Raw genomic sequence first — 22,035 nt, 5'->3', positions numbered from 1 at the left:
TCAGTTTGGTCCCAGCCCCTCAGGGGGAGGGTGGAGTTCTTCAATTATTTTCACATTGTCTCGAGCTGCTTAACTTCAGCAGTCCAAAGCTATGATACTTTGATCAAAACTGATTACACAGTTTGAAAGGGCATTGTATTTTAATGTATTTTGAAATTTTCAAAAGCTGAAAGTTGAACTTTCAAATTTAAAGTTCAAATTTCAAAATAGCGCTGAAAGTGGGAGCTACCATTTAAAATTCTGAAAATCCCCCCACTCGCCTCCTGAGGGGGCTGGGGCCAAACTGATTGCGGGTTTCTTACTTATTGGGTGAGTAGACATTGTAAAAAAAAATGTGAGCGAAACCGGAAGACATGGCTCAAAAACGTCGGTCGAATTGAGCTGGAATGACCCCCCCTCCCCCATCCCCCCCGAAAAAGTACCCAACAAAAAGTTGAAAAGTAGCCAAAAAAGTGACAAAATGCGATCAAAATAATATTTTGATTCAGAAAAAAATCACAAAAAAAATAGAATAATACGAATTGAAATAATGTATTTAATTTTGTTTGACGAAAAATCGAGACTTTTTGACAATTTTTTGGCAGTAAAGTAAGGGCTTTGGAAATTTCTGACGAAAAAAGCAATTGTTGGAAAAATAATTTTAAAAATTTTCTTTAAAAAAGACTACCTACTTATTTTCAGAAATGTTGCTAAGAAACGATGATTTTTATGATAATTTTTGGCAAAAAGCAGGATTTTGACAATTATAGCAAAAAGAAGAACTTCGTGAGCATTATTCGCAAAAACAAAAAGTGATATTTTGGCAATTTCTAGCAAATATGTACCTAAGCCGGGATTTTAGATAATTTTGAAAAAAAAAAATTGAAGCAAAAATATTGGTAATTTTATTAAAAAATTAACAATTATTTTTAAGAATAAGAAATTAAGTAGTACATTTTTTCATGATTTCTTTTTCGAAAAGTGAGCTTTTTTACTTTTCTACTCATGGCAATTTCACGTAAAAAATCGAGACTTTTCAACCGAGCTGCACTGATGAGCGGTTAAAAATTTGCAAATCGCTTCTTTTTGGATAAATTTGTGTTTAAACATTTTTTTCTCGCCAAATATCTCGCATTAATTTAACCAAAATATTAAAACATATTATCATTCCTAAAACGGGGAAAATATTTTAAAACGCAGTGGAGCCAATTTTTTGATCATTTTCGGCAATTATTTCAAAATATCGAAAAAATTTCATAAGTTTTTGGCTATGTTGATGTTCAATTACAATTACATACCGATTATTCATACGCCATACTTCAGATTTTAATAAAACCAAGTGAGATAACTCGGTATACAACATGAAGGAAGATTTCACTCACCCACCCCTTCCCAGTTAATTTTCAGGTGCACTCTTTTATTGAGGGTATTTCTTGAACAGCATATTCTTCATCTAGGTATCATTGAAAATGTACTGGTCAAAAAACACAAAGGATGTGTCGCCTCTAAATCAAACCAAATGTTGATTAACTCGTTAGATAGGTCGAGAATAAGCCACAACTCGATTTTTACGTGTCCAAATTGGTTTTTTTTATGCTCTCTAGAGAAATCGAAAATTAAGCTAGAGGCTCCAGAATGTCTCGAAATTGCAAACCACGGACGGATTCGAGGAGCTAGTTTAAAAATGATTTGACCGTTCAATTACAAGTACCTATTAGCTTGTAGTTTCATGTAATTCAAATTTTTAATTTTCCTGCCTTTTGGGAATTTTTCGTTTCGTTGTTCCCCGGTATAATTAGAGAACTACTTACGTAGGTAATAATCAGTTTGATATTTTACAGATTACGTCTTATTTAGGGAACGAAAGTAGCCAAAGCGTGAATCGTGCCTCTCTTTTATACTTGCTCGCGAGTTTAAATAATTGCATACCCATGCGCCTTCTTAACTCGAAAAAACAATATTATAGGTACGAAATATGTATAGGTAATATTTTCAATTTGAATTGAAGACTCGGATTTTTGAGGTATTTTCAATAGATTGTTTCAAGCGAAAGTCTAGTCGTTGTTCATATCCATGTTTTGTAAAACATGGTAACATTAACAGATCATATTCTATTGGAAAAAAATCCGTTAAATATTTTAATCGCCTCTCCTTCCAACGGCGACTTACAGCATGCATATTGGAGGTCTCCTTTTCATAAATGTTTTGAATTCTTGGTGGGCAAATGAGAAAAAATAAAAAGTGAAGCATGCTAAGAAAACACATCCCTATTGTGGTATTTTCATCAGTCATTGCGTTAATTTAACATAGGTATATCTTCGAGTTCAGTGACTCTACAGTTGACATTGTTCGAATCGCAAATCAGTCTTTTAGAATTTTTGGCAATTGTTATACTTGTTAGAAAAGTCGAAAAAGATACAACAAAACACAATGTAACTGTATAGTCTCATAGTCTGTAAATATACCTTAGCTATTATTTCAGTGTAGAAAAAAAAGGCGGTAAAATACCTACGAGTGATTTACTATGTTGAGTGGCAGGTGCACCTTTTGTACCTAAATTTTACAATTTTCAGAATTCTTAGCAGGCTCGGGCAGTTTCAATGCATTTCGAGGAAAAGTACAGAATAATTAAAATCGTAAAAAAGAAAGAGAGAAAAAAAAAGAAAAAACCTGGAATCGTTCTTTCAAGATTCAACCGCTTTTGTGTGTGAATAAGACAAGTAAGAATACTAACGATGGAATTCTTTAAAATCTGTGAAAAAAACCTATACCTAAACAACCTAAACCGTGTCAACTAAACTACGCTTTAATGTAGTGCATTTCTTTCTTTCAGTGTCGGTTTAAACGCCAACCATTCTCACAATACCTACCTATACTGTCTCGAAGTGAAGCGAGGGTGATAATGAAACCAGTTTTGGGAACGTTTCGTGGGGTGGTTTCAGTCTCAGGTATAAGGTTAAAATCCTGCCTACAATAGAGAGAGGCTAATAAATATATCACCGCGGCTTTCCTCTTTTTGCGAGATTTCTTCGAAAAAAGATTCATTTCCTTTCCTTTTATTTAACGTATCTTTTGTTCAGCCTTAGCACGTTTAGAGCTGTACAAGTGTAGACTGAATCCGAAGACACTTCAGTCAAAATATTCGAAGAGTGCGGATGGATTCTTATGGTGCACTTCTCGATTGATAAGATTTTATAATTTTACTTTTGGTGCTTTCGTTTCGTGTTTACTTAGTTGATTTACACTAGCAAAAATGTCGATCGGAGATTTAATACATAATTTTTTCGTCACCGAGTCTTTTAATAATGATAATAATAATGCCAATAATTATTATTATGGGTCTCGTGATTATGATCGCGGTCAAGAAGATGTGTCCTACTCCTACTCCTACCCTACGAATGGACGTAAGTAATACGAAATATTTTTCATTTTAGTTACGTAGGTACCTATATTTGATTGTTTATGCATGATTAAGTAAATTGTTTTTCGTGTGATTATATTTTCTAATATTTTTAATTAGATTCAATTTATCAGAATAACTTATAGGAAGCTTAGTGAATTTAGTTCATGTTAGATAAATAATCGTGAAACTTTTGTTTCTGCTTTGAAAGAATAACTCGAGCCATTTGGTACAATTAGGTACAATAAATACCTACATACTCGTAGTTTAAAATAGAGTAATAAAATCTTCGGGTGGATACTGAATTTGTACAAACTTGTAATTTTTTCGTAACAATAATTCTTTGGGTCGTACAATCGATAAACGATAAGTTATCTATTTGTTACAATTACACATATTTCAAAAAAAAAAAAATCATGTTCTACATGTACCCAGAACAATTCTTTAGTGATACACACTGGTCGAAAACGTGTGTGGTGTATTCGATGTCGATATTTCATTTGAAACAAATAATAGAACTGTAACATTGAGTAATAATAGAGACGTTTACTTCGTGTACCTCTCTACCTAGTTAGTTAGTTTTGAAAAAGAGAAAAAAAATTATACACATTCCTATAGGTAGGTATACAGAGTTTTAGAGAATTGAAACTATTACATTAGGCTTATAGACTACCCAGTGATCTATATTTACTAAAAACGTAACTCGTATAACATCCAATTACTGACCTAACAATATACAAAGTAATTTAACCATTGCCACGTAATTTTTGGTTCGAATGTTTGATACGTGTTATTAAATATTTCCAAAAGAATTCACAATATTGACAGAACTAAATAAACGAGGAACCGGTTTATTAATTCTTATATACTTACATTGAATAATCCGTCCGTCGGCTCGAGTAATTGGAGCAGAAATACATCACATGAAATTTCAATATTATTTAAAAAAGCATTTTTATTAAATCGCGTGTGTACGTTTCCGATATGTGCAAATTGAAAAGAAAATCTTTCCTATGTCGTGTTTGTATGATAGGTAAATCTTCTTAGCGACTGTGTAATAATTAGATCATTTCATTATGGATTGCGTATTGAGGAAGAATATGTGCGTAGCGAACTATTATTATAGAGAGGTAGATAGGTATTTCGTTGGAAAATATTTTCGAAAATTTTAAAATGTATGTTGGTTACATTACATTATTGGAATCTCGATAAATTAATGTGCATCCATCTGGGTATCAATTCATCGTTATCTTTTAAAGGAAATTTTTACTATCAAAATTGAAAGGAAGTAAAAATTCATCGTATGTATTTTCATTTATTTTTTTATCAAATAACTGGACAAGGTTAATTAATTTTTCTTCTTGTCTGAGGCAATGTGTCAGTCAAACTTGTGTCATTTTTTAGATTTGAAATTTCACCATCAACCCAAAAATATCAATAGAAACTTGGAATTATAAAAATAAAATTTTAAAATCATAAATCGGATGTACTTTTTCCTCATTTTAATTTTTTTTTTTCTGGGCTATTTTCAAGTTGGAAAATGAACGATTTTTTACACGCTCTTCTTCGAAGTTTGAAATAGAAACATAATTATATGAAATGAAACATGAACATTGAACAGTTCAATTTCAAATACTAAGTTTCGGTGTTTTATTTAGATACCTACCTACTTACTCATTCGAGGCGCTTTTTTAAAACAACTTTAACTTGTAGCAAATCCATCACTCGCAAAGTGGGTTTGTTGTGATATTTAGTTGTTTATTCGAAGTAATTTTTGAAACCGACGTTCGCGTTCGGTGAATTTATCCTTTTGTCAGTTCGTTAATATCTTGTACTGTCGAGAACAAATTTTTATAAATTTAACAGTAAAAATATCATTTTTAAATTTTTGTTCCGAATAAATTTGGGGTTGGACACCTAGAAAACATCTTACGTGATTTTTCTCCTAAGGATTTTTGTCTGCGAACTTTTTTTTTTATTATTGATTTCATCATTCATGATATTTTAAATAAAATCTCGCCTTCCTAAACCAAATTTAACCATTTTTGTTGTCGATTTAAAGCCTTTGGTAAGAATTTGATTTTTCTGCGTACCTACTTTTTACATGTTTCCCGCGGCACAGAAGGATCTCTTCAATATTTTTAATTTTTCGAAAATTAATAATTCCAGTGAATTTGATCCGGATATTTAAGGTGGTTTTTTAAACTCTGTTACCAACCACTTGATTTATCGAGTTAGGTTTCTTATTCAGATGTTCACTCTTTTCACGATGATTCAACTCAAGTTTGAATATCTCTATCTTCATCCTATAAAACCTAAAAATTTTCATTGAGAATCCAATTTCAAAAAATTCACTTCTTACTCAATAAGTTGTCCTAAAAATTTTTGAAATCTTTTTTCACCTTCGATTTCATGATCTCTTCACTTTCAGTTATGCGTAGGTAGCCAAAAATATTATATTTTTTGCAAATATGACAAAATTTTCCGCCCTACACTGGGACAACCTCATTCGATCGATATTTTTTTTCATCGCCGTAGGTATTTCAATTCATCGAGTCAAATTTACCTAGATTTTTACTCTTTTTACAAAAAATTTACTTTTCCACTCAAAAAAGTCGTCATATGAATCTCAAGTTCGTATTATGCAAGCAGAACTGTGTAGGTACCCTAAAAATGCACTTTTTTGCGAAAACTGTTTAGCTCAATTTTTCAAGATTTTTTTTTTTTGCTAGATTTTCTAATTGTAAGAAAAATCCGAAACTTCGGGTTGAGAAAAACGATAACTAATTTCAACATTTTTACAAAAAATTTGAAATCAGATTTAGAACATATAAACCGTACCAAATTTATTTTTCAGACCGGAATTCACTGGAATGATACAACAATGATTGATTTTTAAAAATTGAATTTTCAACCATCCCAATCCCAATACACTCCCTTCTCTCCATAAAATTGACTATACTTAAAAGAAATTGTAGCTTTGAGGCTCGAAAATGCATTCTATTATTTCATAGTAATATTTTGAATAAAAAATTCTCAGATCAGGATTGTAAATTATTAGCAAACTATTTTAATCCATTGCCCAGCTATTTATACTAAGTATCTATTCATGTTCTTCAAATGTTCAATTTGAAAAAGAAAAAAAAATCTGGGATACTGCCTATCAATATCTTCATTTAAATGATGATCATTTTTATCTACATATTATTCAATTCCTGGACTAAATTACCTCACATACGAACATACTCATAAAAAGTGAAAATCATCTTCGTGATGTTGCAATTCAACTTTGAAAATACAATGTTTCAATGTATTTCATCAACACGTTAAAAAAAAAAACAAACTATGATGAGCAATCTGTGCGTTTCCACATTGAATATGCTAAGATTTATTGGACACGATGGACATCAATAACATGCATCACAGTATCATAATTCACGACTATTTATTATAAGCGTGTGTTGTTGATATGACTAAAAACATGTTCGTTTGTGTAAAAAATCGAAGAAGCGCACCAAATACGTAAATATTCTCACGAGCAACTGTTCCGTTGATTTACGATACCTATTGTCGATATTATCCCATCATCATTTCCATAAATTCTACAAAATGTAATTATTTCATTAGATGTAGCACCTAACGGAATGATTAAAAAAATTAAAAAGTTGTATTTGTATCTCACCATCAAAATCTACAGTTCCCGATCCATCAGCGTCGACCTCTTCTATAATTTGTTCAAGATCCGAGTAACTTAGATTTGGATCCAACTCTTGTAAAATTTCTTTGAGGACTTCTGTAGTGATATAGCCATCGCCTGCAAAATCACATGGCATTTTAAAATGAGAATTCGCGTCCACATTTGAAAATTTTGATTAAAAATTCGGTCTTGATGCCTACCTTCTCTATCGTACAATCTGAAAGCCTCTCTCAATTCGTCGCGCATTTTATCTAGATCTTCTTCTTCCTCGCCCATAAACTTGACTCCTAATTCGCATAATTCTTCAAATGTCAAAGTACCTTTGCCTGAAAAAAAAAATTATGAAGTAGGTACATAGGTAGGTGTAGCTGTGTAATTCAGTCGAACTAACTCATTTACAATGAATTACCGTTTCTATCGACCGATGCTACCAGTTCTTTCAGTGTTTGATCGTTCTGGTGTTGGCCTAATGTGTCCAAAATACTTCCAAGATCTTCTACCGATATGACACCCTTTTTAGATGTATCAAGGGTTTCGAACGCTCTTTTTAAAACTGTAAATAATAGATAATACATAATTAAGACAATGAGCAAATTAAAAAAAAATAATAATGCATATCTGAGGCGCACGTGTATTTGTATTTTATTTACGTGATTGATTTTTTGATGAAGGTCTGTTAATCAAAACTAACTGAAGAATTTTCTGAAAGGTTCAAGTAGGTATTTGGGAAACTGGTAAAAATTAAAGAAAAATGATATCGAAACTCGAAGAAAAAGATCAAAATGTAAGTTGATAGAAATTTAATTTTAAAAAATAAAAATGACAAAATTAGGTAAAATCCAAAGAAACTAGATATAAATTCAAAAACAGAAATTTTTCATAAATAGGTACCTATTCCATTTCGAAAACGATGCATTTTAAAAGAAAACATAGAATGTAACTAATGGCATTTCAACGATTAGAAAATCAATTGTTCTCAAATTTACTTGAGTGAATTTTATCTTTGAGACAAAAGACTTCCTTTCACTCTCAGATCATCTAGAAAAATAATGATCTTCAGAATGTCCTCAGTACAATATCACGAATAACTACCTATTTAAAACACATAGGAAGCGTCTACCACAACAGAGGTAGGTTGGAAATTCGAAGAAAAAAAAATTATTGAATTTTCCAACTAACTCTCAGGTTTTTGAATAAGTAGTTCTAAAACACGAAAATATGAAGCATGGTAGAAAGAAATGATATTATTACTTACTTCTGATCTGATCTTTACTCAACAACTCCTGTAAGGTAAAAAACAACGAATTAAAAAAAATCATTCATTTAAAAAAATTAAAAATTATAAATTAATTCCACCAACCATTTTTGTAATTATATAAAAAAAATTTAAAAACTTAAGCACGGTAATTAACACGATTAAAAACAATCACGAACTGAAATGCATCTAGGGATCGTTAATCGAATGTCAATTTCAACGTCGTTAATCAATGACAAGATTTATTTATAGCGGAAATGAAACTTTCTGTTTATGCCAAAGTTTTTTGAATACGCTGCATGGTTGTTAGGTAAATGCAATTTTTGAAAGTTTCAGTTTCGAAATTTAATATTACCGATAACGGTAGAAAATAGGCATTTCATGTAACGCGCAATTTCTCAATATTTCATTTGCATCGAGTTGTTTTTGTTGTAACAAATTTAAAAATAAAGAAGTGCCGAAGATACTACTGCCTTTGAAATTTTGTGATAGGTAGATTTTGTTTCGTACGTAACGATAAATAAATTTCACTTTTACAATCCTAGCTTAGTGTATTGAACTGGTAGGCACTGTGCCTGGATGTCGGATCAATTTATGGCCACAAAATAGGAGTTGTAAGTACAACTTACAAGTACCTAATCAAAACAGTGATGTTGGTAAAGGTTATGACTTGTGAGTAGAAAACATTTCGCTAATGATTATTTGAATTGAACTTGAAATTAAGGTTGTGAGTTTTTAGGTAGGCAAATTGAGGATTTGATACGCATATTTTTTTTCAACAAATTTTTTCATCTTTAATGCTAACTTGAATTTTAGTAGTGAGGAAATATTAGTTTGTTAATAATGAGCTCGGTGTTCCCAATAGTTATGTATGATGAGTTGACAGCCTTCGACATAACTGACATAAGCCGCCCAGGCCAAGGTATTTATTCCAAATTTTCATTTCAGTTTTTTCTAAACGGAATAAAAGGGGAACGAAATATATTTATGCGGAATTATGCCTAATTAAGCCTTACTATCTCAATATTTAGGTACTTCAATGTAGTTATGTTATCGTGATCGTTTAATTTACTAATCTAGTAAATCTTGTGATCCTTTCGAAGTTTTGAACTTTTTGACCTCTTGATCTTGATCACCGTTAGAAAAATTTACTCACTAGTAAACAATTATTCAATACTCAGGACTAGAAGAAGCACCCTCTTTTTTTTGGAGAATTTAAAAGTTTAAAACGAATTTGCTGTGCTCAGCTCCCAATGCTCCCATTTAAGATAATCATTGTTTGAAATGGAAGGGGAAGGCTAGAACTGCTTTTCTCTACCCGCCTCATATTCCCAGCAGCAGCAGAAAGTAGAAAACAATGCAAGATACAATGAAAATATGAAAAACGACAGAAGTCGTTTTACTCGTTTTCATTCTTTTTTCTTTCATTTCTTACCAAGTTTTTATTCTAATCCAATTTTTATTCAATTTTAAAATTTGTTATTGGATTTGGATTTGAATAATGAATGAAATCGGAAATTAATAGACTAATAATGTAATAAATAATAATAGTGAACAGCTGAACACTGAACAAGTGAACAGTGAACAGCTGAACACTGAACAAGTGAACAGTGAACAGTGAAGTGAGTGAAGGGCTGAAGGCAAAGGCACTGATGACAGTGATGACTGAAGAAGTGTGAAATGAAGGCATGAAATCTGAATCTGAAGGCTGCATGAAAATTGAAAATCAGAAAGAAAATGAAGTGACGTGTGAAGTGTGAACTGAAACTGAATACTGAAACTGATGAACTGATGAAGATGAACTGAAAAAGAAAAACGGCCCAAAATGAAAATATCAGATACCAAACCGTCCAAACCTTTTTAAAAAATTCAAAAATATATGAAAATTGATTGAAAATGATATGATAATAAAATTTAAATAAATTAATTAATTGAAATTTCAAATTAAGAACTAGGTACATATACCGTTCATTATTTTATTTTATTTATTCTTTAACCCTTTCGCTCCCGCCGTGCCATATGTGGGACACCACCAAAACTGTACCCATAGCCCAGCCAATTTTTCGATCTAAAAACATGGGAAAACTGTTTAGAACATCAGGTATCAATGTAATATGGGTATACCAGGGCATTAGAAACCAGTTTACCTCATGTCCCATATATGGCACACGGGCCACCAACGCCCAAATTTACTAAAATCCATGTCCCATATATGGGACGCATGGGCCATGTACGAATAAAAACCTACAATCATGCAAAAATCGAAGGTAAAACAAATTTTATTGGTCATTTACGTATCTAAATGCATGTTTTCATCATGAAAATTTTTTAAACATTCATTTTTTGCACATAAAAGTGATATTTTGTTTGGTTCTTCAATCATAGAAAAATTAGTAAAAATACTCGTAAATTAGACGTTTTCATGTTTCAGGTGCTTTGTTATCCCGACGAAATGTTGCTACAACAGCAAACACAAATATTTCCGACAAAATTTGCGTTTTGATGAGAAAAAAAATTTAAAAAAAAATGTTTGGGAAATTTTTTGATTTTTATGTAAAGTTGGTAACACTGTGCCGGCCCAAGCTGTAGAATTATTAGTAAGGGCCGAATTCATAGACGTTACTTAAGGGACACTTGGCTAAGTGGTGAATTTTAATTCAATTTTTCTCACGAAGGAATAAAAATTTTATACTTTTAAAATGATAAATCAACACTTCGGAGTCCAATCTCTCAATTTATTCAAAAACAAAATTTCAAAAATTCAATCACGCCTGGAAAAATTGCTTCAAAATTCACCACTTAGCCAAGTGATCCCTAAGTAACGTCTATGAATATGGCCCTTAGTGTATACTTAGCCCGATGGTAACGCTACATACGCGTTTACATTGCCCAGCACAGATAAAACATCCATTTACGTATGGGTAGTCAGCGTCCCACATATGGCACGGCGGTACCAGAGGAGCGTTTTGGTGGTGTCCCACATATGGCACGGCGGGAGCGAAAGGGTTAAAATTAAAAATGTAAAAATTCAAATTTGAAAATACCTATTTCTATCTGAAAAAGTTCAAGTATCGTAATACTACGAAGGCATTATCCAATAACACGTCACTGTTGCCAAATCGATCACCGTGGGAAAGTCGACATCTACATAAGCACTTCAGCAGCAACTAGCAACCAGCAACGCTAGTACGAAAGTTGCACGCGAAAAACAGTGTAACCACATTACGGCACTGCTTTACGAGCATCCTTTCGCGTATTTTATTTCGATTTAAAATTTTTTTCATTGCAATTTTTGTATTTTGGTAAAATAGCTGTTTTCAGTGTTGGGGGGCGTTGTGTCCGCTCACCTCGGCTTCGCCTCGGTTGCGCGGGTCGCTTTGTTGTTCATACTATGTCTGTTAACTTCCCTCGGCCTTCGGCCTCGGTGAGTACAGTTTTTTTATAAACAACCGCAAGTGCTACATACACGGTAAATGTCCAGCCTCCGTCTGAACTCACCAAGGGGAGTAATGCTCATCGAGTGAAATATAAATTTTAAACGGCTCGGCTTCGCCTCGCCCAGAGATGGGGCGATTCACAAAAAAAATGAATCGGATTCAAATGGCGCGATTCGCCCAAAAAATCGAATCCGATTCAAAATTAGCGATTCACTTTTCAAGTGAATCCGATTCTGAATCGGACTCAAATGCACTCGCGATTCAAAAATTGCGATTCACGATTCAATTTTTCTATTTTTGCAAATTTTACTCTATTGCTGCCCTGAGCGAATTTTTTTATTGAACATTGGGGAGGACACCACAAGAGTGGTTTTTAAAGGGGACATCCTAAGGAACATTGTAAAGCAAACTCGCCCAAAACTTACAAAATTGCGGCCATTTTCATTGACAGGTCAGCTGAAATCGCAGATTTTGCGTTTCAACATAGGACTTGCATGAAGTTTTTCAAACTTCACAAAGGTAAATCGAAAGATCATGCTAAAATTTATCACCTGTCAAAATTTCAAGTGCTAAAGTGCGTTTTTCGACTTTTGGTGAATTTTTGAAAATCGAATTCAGGCCAAAAATGAGGGAAAAAATCAAAATTTTACCAAATTGACCAAGAAAGCTGAAATTTGGGATATACCCTATTTTCGACATGCCAAATCGATTGGAAATGGTTTCAACCCGTTTTGAGCAGTTCTGGAGCCTCCAGCAGATTTTTGAAACTCGAAATTCCCACAAAATTCCATCAAATTGGAGTTGTAATTGTAAAGCTAAACTTTATTCTAAAAACTAATTTCAATACGCTACAAAGTACTGCAAATGAATTTCAAGTCGTTTTGGAGCCTCCAGCGACTTTTTGAAAATTCTTGAAGCCTCCAGAAGATTTTTGAAACTTTGAATTTTCACAAAATTTCATCAAATGGAGATGGAAAGCTGAAATTTACTCTACACTCCAATTTTAACACCATCTGAAGACGACTTCAGGTGGGTTCAAGTCATTTTAGAGCCTTCAGCGACTTTTTTGAAAATTACCAGAGCCTCCAGCAGATTTTTGAAACTTGAAATTTCCCCAACATTAATTTATCAAATGGAGTTGGCAAGCTGAAATTTACTTCGCAGACTACATGGTGGTTTCAAATGGTTTTGAAGCTTCCAGCTACTTTTAGGAAATTTCAATTTTCCAAAAAAACGCCATACAACCTTTCAAAAAGTCGCTGGAGGCTCCAAAACGACTTGAAAGTCACCTGCAGTCCTTCGTAGCGTATTGAAATTAGTTTTTAGAATAAAGTTTAGCTTTACAACTTCAATTTGATGGAATTTTGTGGGAATTTCGAGTTTTAAAAATCTGCTGGAGGCTTCAGAACTACTCAAAACTGGTTGAAACCGTTTCCAATCGATTTGGCATGTCGAAAATAGGGTATATCTCAAATTTCAACTTTCTTGGTCAATTTGGTAAAATTTTGATTTTTTCCCTCATTTTTGGCCTGAATTTGATTTTCAAAAATTCACCAAAAATCGAAAAACGCATTTTAGCACTTGAAATTTTGACAGGTGATAAATTTTAGCATGATCTTTCGATTTACCTTTGTAAAGTTTGAAAAATTTCATGCTAGTCCTATGTTGAAGTTGAAACGCAAAATCTGCGATTTCAGCTGACCTGTGAATCAAAATGGCCGCCATTTTGTAAGTAAGGCCAACTTTTTTTTGGGCGAGTTTGCTTTGAAATGTTCCTTAGGGTGTCCCCTTTAAGAAAAAATTTGTCCCGTTTGATCGGCGGGGAGGGGGGGGGTGCAATTACTCCTATTGTCATATGCCGGACTAATATTACAATTACAAAAAACTGAAACTGAAACTTAACCAGAGAAACTTGCAAGAAAAGGTAAAAAGCTGAAAGAAAGCTGAAAAAATAAAGCTTTTGGCTATAGCTTTTAGCTTTAAAAAATCCCAAACTTCCTTTGGCTTTCAACTTTCAGCTTTTAGCTTTCGGCTAGCTTTCCATCCCTGTCAAAAACATTCCTTGAAGAAAAAAAATAAAAAATTGGAAAAAATTGGTGAATCGCAAAAAATTGAATCGCGACAGTGCGATTCAGCTAAAGTTGTGAATCGGATTCAAATTTTCACGATTCATTTTTATTTTGAATCCGATTCTGAATCCGATTCTGAATCCGATTCAAAATTGATCCGCGATTCATTTCCGCGATTCGAATCGCCCCATCTCTGGCCTCGCCTAATGCGCACACTTTCCAAAAAAACAGTATTCGTGACGAAAAAGAAGGAAAAAATAAAATAAATTCACATGATCGTTCAATAATCAATTTGAAAAAAATTTGAATCGAAAAAAAATTTTACAAAATTTCCGGATCCGGCGGGGATCGATCTCTAGACCTCCCGCACCGTAATCCGTTTCTTTCACCACCCAGCCACGAACGCTGCTTGCCGAGTAGCGTTTTCGTTCAGTATACAAGCTGGCAAACAGCGACGAAAACTACCCCCCCACGCGCGTATACATGTACGCGTACGCGCTCGCATACGGCATACTGTTTTTCGCGTGCAACTTTCGTACTAGCACCAGCAACTGGCAACTTGGCAACCAAATCAAAAAATTTTGATTTGGTTGCCCGTTCCGGGATTTGTTATTCTCACATACAGTTAGCAACCTACGCGAACGAATCAACAATGAAACGTTCACTGTTCAGTGTTCACTCACTTATCAGTTATCATTTTCTGATGAACATAAATCAGTGATAAATCGCCATTTCGTTGGAAAAAGAATTAAGTATTAATATTAAGTTATTAAAATTTAATAATTTTGCGACTGAAACAAGACGACGTACGTAATTAAAACTATTTGAAGATGATGTGTTTGAAGTTTTATGATCCCAACTTCTGATTGAATAATCACAATCGCTAGTTTCAATTCGCAAGGTTTATTCTTATAATCTTGTGTATGTCATCGTGTTTCATACACTTATGAATTTATCATTTAGTATAGACACAATAAATTTACGGAGGAATGTCTGAGAAATGAAAAATCAAAGGAACTACAGTTAGATTGAGAATCTGGGTGTATGATATGTCTAAGTATAATTTCACTTTCAGAATTTTATTCGTTTTAAATGATTGGGATCAGGAATAGAGTTCGAACCAAAGTGGAATAATTGGAACATTGTAGGGTAAAACGGCAAGCATTTACCTCTCTCTGATGGCTCTGATCTTTCAACTTGAAACAATATCGAGTAGTAGTAGATCAAGTCCACAAGTTGAATGACGACTGACGGACTGACGAGTAGAAAACGTAGAGTTAAAAATGAAATGCTGAAGTATTATTCTAATAATCGTAATCCTCGATGAAAAATTTAATTTAGAAATTTAGAATCGGAAATCAGAAAATATGCAGAATTATACATATATGACTATGACAATATGATGATTGATGTTGATCTTTATCTTTATTATCCCGTTAAATCTCCTTCCAGGTCCTGTTTCCCATCAAAAATTAAATAAAATCCATAGCTGCGAATTGCAACTAGTAATAATTACTATTAAAATAAAATTATTACATCAATTAATTTCATTCCAAAAACATTCCATAAGTTTATCCATTGATTGCGATTGATTGATAATACGATTTTGCATTTGGAATTTTGGATTGATGTTTGTTTGGAAAAAAGGAACGAGTTTGAGCATTGATATGCGATAAGGTTGCTAACTGTATGTGAGAATAACAAACCCCCTAGTTCCAGCCAATAACCGAGCAACTTCTTATCATTTTCGTTCCACTGACGCGAAACGAAGTTGCTAAGTTGCCGAGTTGCCGCTTATGTAGCAGTGCACAAATCAACGCGACGTTCGAGCTGGCAAGTTTTTCATGTCGCCTTCCAGTCGCGAATAAACAGTACTTACTGACATGGAAAAATAAAAAACTAAAAAGTGAATAGAAAAAGACGAATAGAATAAAATAATGTCGTATTTTATTGTTATCGTGTAGTAATGAGGAATTAGTCACATAGTACTTGTTTATGTGAGAAATAATTTTATTTCAGTGATTACGATGCATTATTGTTGAATGTAACTGGTAAGTCTTCAACTGTGTTTGATTTTATGCGAATATCTGAAACGCTATAGATATGTTGAAATGACTAACCTGCGAGCTAATTTTAATTCCATTTACGTGCATCGCGTACTCTTATGGTAGTGTTTTTATCCGTTTGGTGTTTCCTAATCACAATTTACGATTTCTACTATGGCGTGTTTTCGGTAACCTTCAAAATTTACTGTGTTACAGAGTATCAAGCGAACAGAATGGAAACAGATGATGTAGAATCGAGTAATTCCGGACCTATGTCCACTTTGAACAGTTTGTTCTCATTCACGAGTCCAGCTGTGAAAAAACTATTAGGATGGAAACAAGGAGACGAAGAAGAAAAATGGGCTGAGAAAGCTGTAGAATCGTTGGTGAAAAAGCTGAAAAAGAATAAAAGCGGATACGAAGAATTAGTCAGAGCGTTGAGTTTTCCAGGACAGCCTAGCAAATGTGTCACGATTCCTCGTAGTTTGGATGGAAGATTACAAGTAAATATCGATACGAGTTGATTAATCAGTTCTCGATGGGAGGCCTATATTTCAAACATTTGTATCTCTGCTTTAGGTATCTCATCGTAAAGGTTTACCTCATGTTATATATTGTCGAGTTTGGAGATGGCCTGATTTGCAATCGCATCATGAGCTCAAGCCTATGGAAAATTGTCAATATCCGTTTTCGGCGAAGCAGAAAGAAGTGTGTATCAATCCGTATCATTACCGAAGAGTCGAAAGTCCAGGTTAGGGTTCTTTTTCAGTGTGTGTTTTGGATGCAAACACTCGTTCGTTGTTATTAATTCGATACATATGTATGTGTATTTCAGTGTTACCGCCTGTTTTAGTACCGCGTCATAGCGAATTCGCGCCAAGTCACGCCATGTTGCAGTATTCGCAACAGCCTACTCTAGGCGATACTTCTTGTCCTGCGAACGTATCCTTTTCTAGTAATGGATTTACTCATACTTCTCCAAATTCTCCGCATAGTCCGGCTAGCTCGAGCGTTGCGCACAGTCCCTATCAAGTGAATTGCTTGCCTGGTAAGCAGGGATGGTCGTCTCATTTTAACAGTATTATAATAATACTAAGAACTAACACCTTTTACGTTTTAACCAACACAGTACGAGCAGACAGCAGTATCACGGATTTTGTATTTGTACTATGGATTACAATTTACTGTCCATCCCTGCTGATATATCATTTGCCGCTTTTTATCTCGCTTCGCTGTGCTAATTATTGCTTAATTGCTCGACGTTGTGTTTATATCTAATTGTAAAATCATTTTACAGAAACTCCTCCGCCAGCTTATTCTCCTAGCGAGGAAAAAGATGGTGTTACGTCGACGCAAAGTGATTCAACATCGATCGAGTCGCCGATGGCGGATGTATGTTCGATCCCATATCAAGTGAGTAGTTCATTTTTGATGCATTACCATTGCGCTGACGGTTTTCTCCCATAATGCGATTACATGAGTTAATGCGGAGTCTAATTCAGCGCTAAAGTAACGTCTCGAGTTCGAATTTAGATTTTGCTATCGCATATATCTGCATCGAATTCAGACTACATTTCCCTTTTTTTTTTCATTATTGTATTCGTGATTTTAGATGTTGTTCTATGAATAATAATTATGTTTCGTTTACCTAGGAGCAACAATATTGGGCCAGTATCGCTTATTACGAACTCAACTGTCGCGTCGGTGAAGTATTTCATTGTCAATCTCCAATGATAATCGTAGATGGTTTCACAAATCCAACTAGTCACAATCTAAATCGTTTCTGCCTTGGTCAATTGTCTAACGTCAATCGTAATTCCACCATAGAGAATACTAGAAGGCATATAGGAAAAGGTATTTCATTTGCGTTTCGATATTCGAAATATTAGAAATCAGCACGAAATTAATATTTAAATGGTTTTTTTACACAGGAGTACAACTTTATTACGTAGGAGGAGAAGTATTCGCGGAATGCTTATCAGATTCGGCAATATTTGTACAATCGAGAAACTGTAATTATCACCATGGTTTCCATCCGTCTACGGTATGCAAAATACCAGCTGGCTGTTCGTTGAAGATTTTCAACAACAAGGAGTTTGCCGATTTGTTGATGCAATCTGCCAATGAAGGTTTTGAAGCTGTGTACGAGCTGACCAAAATGTGTACCATTAGGTAAGGGTTTGACAAATCGTTTAATTTTGCAATCTTTGAATTGGTGACTGCCTCGTCGATAATCGTATTCGATTTTCATTTATTTTTGTCTTGAAATTGGGTTTTCGTGGTCTTCAGATGATTTTAAGATGTTTTGTGATTGAACATTTACTAATTTGTTTCTGAATGAGAATGCTAATGCTGTAAACCATCTTATTCTCGCGTGTCGATAATTCTATATTATCGCTCCAATCAATTACGAGTTCCTTTTAAAGAAAAACAAAACATGACTGAGTCATCTAAATTATTCGAGTGGATGACTTCTATGAATAATCAGTTCTTGGAATAAAGTGTTCGTTTTCGAAGAGTCAACACATTCTCTTTTATTTTCACGTTCAGTTTTTTTTATTTATTTTTTTTTCAACGAGAAACGGAAGCATAATACAAAAATAGAAGATCAGATAATTATTTTAAAGAGATTAAAGCTCAGCTCAGGCCCAAGTTTTCATTGCTTGTATGATTTTTGAATTACTAAATTGAAAATCTTGCTGTGTTGGATTTTTAACAATTCATCAAACTGTAGTTACGTTTATAATTGGAACAGGGTGACCACCTCTGACAGTTCTGCTTATCCTGTTTTCCCTACTTTTGTATTGTGTTTTTTTTTTTTACCGAAGCATCCAAAAATGTTAATAATAATTATTCCAAAATTGTCAAGCAAAACTAAACTATTCTTATGTCAAAAATTCACATTTCTTCTGTAATTGTTGAAAAGTGCTAATTTTTATCAAAATGGCTACGAAATTCCTGACGCCTAACAAGTCCTACTTTGTGCCAAAACTCAATTTTCTAAAAAAAAAAAAAAAAAAAAGTCAATTGTTTTTTCCCAAATTTGGCGGATAGAAGACCTGCTTTTAGCCACAGTTGCCTTTAAGGTGCTGTTTTTTTTTGCCAAAGTGCCAAAAAGTCCGTTTTTTGTTTGAAATGCCATGTCCTGCTTTCGATCTACGAAAACTGCAGTGAAAAGTCGTTTTTTCTGTACGTATAAGTCAAAAAATTGTGTTTTTTAAAATGTAGATTGGTGAAAAAAGTCCAGAGTTTTGCCAAAATAATATAAAAAAGTGCTGCCTAATTTTTGCCGAAATTGTCAAGAAGTCCTGTTCCTTTTTTTTTTTTTACTAAAATTGCCAAAAAGTTTCGTTTCTTACCCAAAACATCCAAAAATTACGAAGTCGAAAAATACTCGTTTTTTTTTGGTAAAAAAAAAATCGTTTTTTACCAAAACATTCAGAAAAATGCCAATTTTTTCTTTATTTGCTAATAAAGTTTTCTTATATTTCAGAATTTCCGACACAATCTTTGCTGGTTTATTGTCAAAACTGCCAAAAAGTCTTCATTTTTTTCAAAATTTCTAAAAATTTCTAATTTTTTGCTTCATTGCTCCAAAAGTACTGATATTCGCTTTAGCTGCCTAAGAAGTTCTGTTTTTTGCCAAAAATGTCGAAAAAATGTCTCCGTTTTTGTCAAAATTGTCAGAGAATTGTAATTTTTGACCAAAAAGTTTTACTTTTTCCATAATTATCAAGAAACATTTTTTGTCTAAAATGCCACAAAAGGTACTGTTTTCTACCTTGACTGCAAAAAATTCTGTTTTCTGTGCCAGCCAAAAAAGTTATTTTTTTTGACAAGATTTCTGAAATGGGCTTCATTTTCTCTCCAAGTGCCTCTTACTTTTATACAATATTGTCAAAAATTCCTCATTTCTTGTATTTTCCAAATTTTCTTTAAAAATAAAAACATTTTGACCCCCAAAAAAATTCTGGCTCGAATAATCGAGTCTGATCTCCGCTAAATTGACCTCTCCCTTTCCTTCCCTTCTATTTCAATGTATGTAGTTGATATTAAAAACTTTGAAAAATTGGAAAAGTCCGGAATTTTTTTTTTTAATGCATACCTCGTTGAAAAATAGTTTTATCGTTAAATTCAGTCATTTTATATCCGTTCGTTCGACGCTGTTTTCAGATTATCATTCGTCAAAGGCTGGGGAGCCGAATATCACCGGCAAGACGTGACTTCGACGCCGTGCTGGATTGAGATCCATCTACACGGAGCTTTAACGTGGTTAGATAAAGTACTGACTCAGATGGGAGCGCCAACTAATCCGATATCGTCTGTATCGTGAAACTGAGTGAAACAATCCTTAAATAATATAAAAACAAACATACGTGGAAAAAACCACCATCAGATAACTATACAAATTTTAGGCGGCAACGAGACGAACGACAAGTTTTATATACATATTACTCTTTTGATTTATTTATTTTACTGCTGATTTGTGTATAAGCTTAACGTAGCGAGTACAGTTTCTCAAATTACCATTTTATTATTATTAAGCTTGGATTTTTTTTCTCCTTTTTTTTTACGAGTAATCGAAGGTGGTACATACTACATTATGTATAGGTATATTTTTACGTGGATGTGTGCGTGTAATTGTGTGTGTATGTGAGTGTACGTACATCTTTACGTGATCTTTTATCATATCGGAAGATCGCGTATTCCTTTTTATGTGTTTTTTTTCTTTCTCTCTCTTTCTGTTTCATTTCAATTCCTGATCTCGTGAACGTTATGTTTTTTTTTTTTTTTTACCTGAACGTGGTGCTAATTGAAAGTACAATGTTCTCAGAGACGCTGTGTGTTTTTATTAGGCGGCGGAAACAAATTGTGTATTTACGAACATAATCTATATCATTTTCAATTAAGTTTGTCTCTTAGGTTAGGTTTATTATGTAGGCGATATTCGTATCATAAGGGTTTATATAGTACATACTTACGATTAAACAGCTGGCTTCTGTTACGCTTGAGCTCGCCCTCGCTGTTGCTCTTGCTTGCGAATTTACTATATAAATTTTGTATTTTAATGCCAGTTTAGAGGGGTTTTTCTATTGAAAATTTGTGAAATTGGCGAAGATATTGCTATAATAATACGCCGCCGTGTTAATTTCGTGTTTTTAGGCTATTGGATTCGCAACACGATACCGTCCTTTTGGTGAGCTTTCGTATTTAAACGAGCCAATTTGCATTACGAGACGAGTGTAGTGATTGAGTAAGAGCTTATTGCTGATTTTTTGAGCTTATTATCCCGTTCGTACAGAAGTACATATTTTAAACTCGAACGGAAATAAAATTAATATTGTAAGATTAGAATTTTTAGATTTTGCGAGCTTCGTGATTCGGTGATATTTTTTATAGTACGCGAGACGGAGGAAATCCCAGTGAAAAGATGAAGAATGTAAAGATTGCTGTCTTCGCTATTGCGCGATTTTTTATTTTTTTTGTTAGTATTTTTCGCCGAGTTGTTGAGTGATGAATTTGTACGTGGCAATTTTTCAATCGAAATAGTACAGTTGAATTTACAAAAATAACTGCGTTCATTTTATACTCGGATTTCTTTTTTAGGAATGACGAAATCGATTAAATAAGTAATCTATATAGAGAACCTAATGTGCCTTTGTTTTTACGGAAAGAATAAGCAGCTATCGAACGAACTTATTGATTACTTTTTACTCGCGTTATATATATTTTTTAAAAATCTTACGTACCTTTTTTTCAACCTTATTTGCAACTGTGTATCTCAATTAGCGTCATAATACTTAATGCTCCTTATATATTGTATTAGATTAATTTATACTCGATGTAACGCAATTGCCATATTTTTGCCATCCGAACTGTTTTATTTTTTTATTGTTTTTTCTTTTTTGGATTATTTTTATCGCTATATTACAAATATCTGAAACGTGTATGATTTTGTTGTTTCTTATTACGATTTGTTTTATTATTTTTAGCATGTAGTTTTCAGAATATTCTTTTGTGAATGTTGCTTTTTTTTCTCGACGTTAATATGTATTATCTTACATGGTTTACTATATTTTGCTTGTGATTTATTTAGACGAATAAAAAGTTATGGCGAAAAGATGCTTATTCGTTTCGATGTGGATTTTATTG

At 33.4% G+C, this 22,035-nt stretch overlaps 2 protein-coding genes across 6 annotated transcripts in view; one reads left to right on the top strand and one right to left on the bottom strand.

Annotated features, from left to right (window-relative positions):
• Positions 1–2,990: 2,990 nt before the first annotated feature.
• Positions 2,991–21,845, top strand: Mad (Mothers against dpp). 4 transcript variants are annotated; one of them, XM_065354963.1, is made up of 8 exons: positions 2,991–3,383; positions 16,099–16,385; positions 16,462–16,633; positions 16,718–16,837; positions 17,180–17,295; positions 17,535–17,736; positions 17,814–18,054; positions 20,056–21,845. In XM_065354963.1, exons 1-8 carry the CDS (start codon positions 3,233–3,235, stop codon positions 20,213–20,215), a joined length of 1,449 nt encoding a protein of 482 aa, XP_065211035.1. In that variant the 5' UTR covers positions 2,991–3,232; the 3' UTR covers positions 20,216–21,845. The 4 variants fall into 4 exon arrangements, with proteins under 4 accessions (XP_065211035.1, XP_065211034.1, XP_065211037.1 ...); XM_065354962.1 differs by having other exon boundaries at positions 2,994–3,383; positions 16,718–16,930; XM_065354965.1 differs by lacking the exon at positions 2,991–3,383 and adding an exon at positions 15,682–16,004 and having other exon boundaries at positions 16,718–16,930.
• Positions 6,740–22,035, bottom strand: part of LOC135839089 (troponin C, isoallergen Bla g 6.0101-like) — a 78,804-nt gene continuing 63,508 nt past the window's right edge. Inside the window, exons 1-6 of one of the 2 annotated variants that reach the window (XM_065354967.1) lie at positions 8,437–8,549; positions 8,332–8,359; positions 7,486–7,629; positions 7,277–7,402; positions 7,062–7,193; positions 6,740–6,981 (exon numbers count right to left, since the gene is read on the bottom strand). In XM_065354967.1, the coding sequence (XP_065211039.1) occupies positions 6,956–6,981; positions 7,062–7,193; positions 7,277–7,402; positions 7,486–7,629; positions 8,332–8,359; positions 8,437–8,439 (459 nt within the window). In that variant the 5' untranslated portion in view covers positions 8,440–8,549 and the 3' untranslated portion in view covers positions 6,740–6,955. Of the gene's footprint in view, positions 6,982–7,061; positions 7,194–7,276; positions 7,403–7,485; positions 7,630–8,331; positions 8,360–8,436; positions 8,550–22,035 lie in introns of those variants that run through there. The other variant, XM_065354968.1, reaches the window with a different exon arrangement.

Source organism: Planococcus citri, chromosome 3 (genome assembly GCF_950023065.1).
Source record: "Planococcus citri chromosome 3, ihPlaCitr1.1, whole genome shotgun sequence".
In the NCBI taxonomy this organism is placed as follows: Eukaryota; Metazoa; Arthropoda; class Insecta; order Hemiptera; family Pseudococcidae; genus Planococcus; species Planococcus citri.
This window is presented reverse-complemented; position numbering and strand designations above follow the sequence as displayed.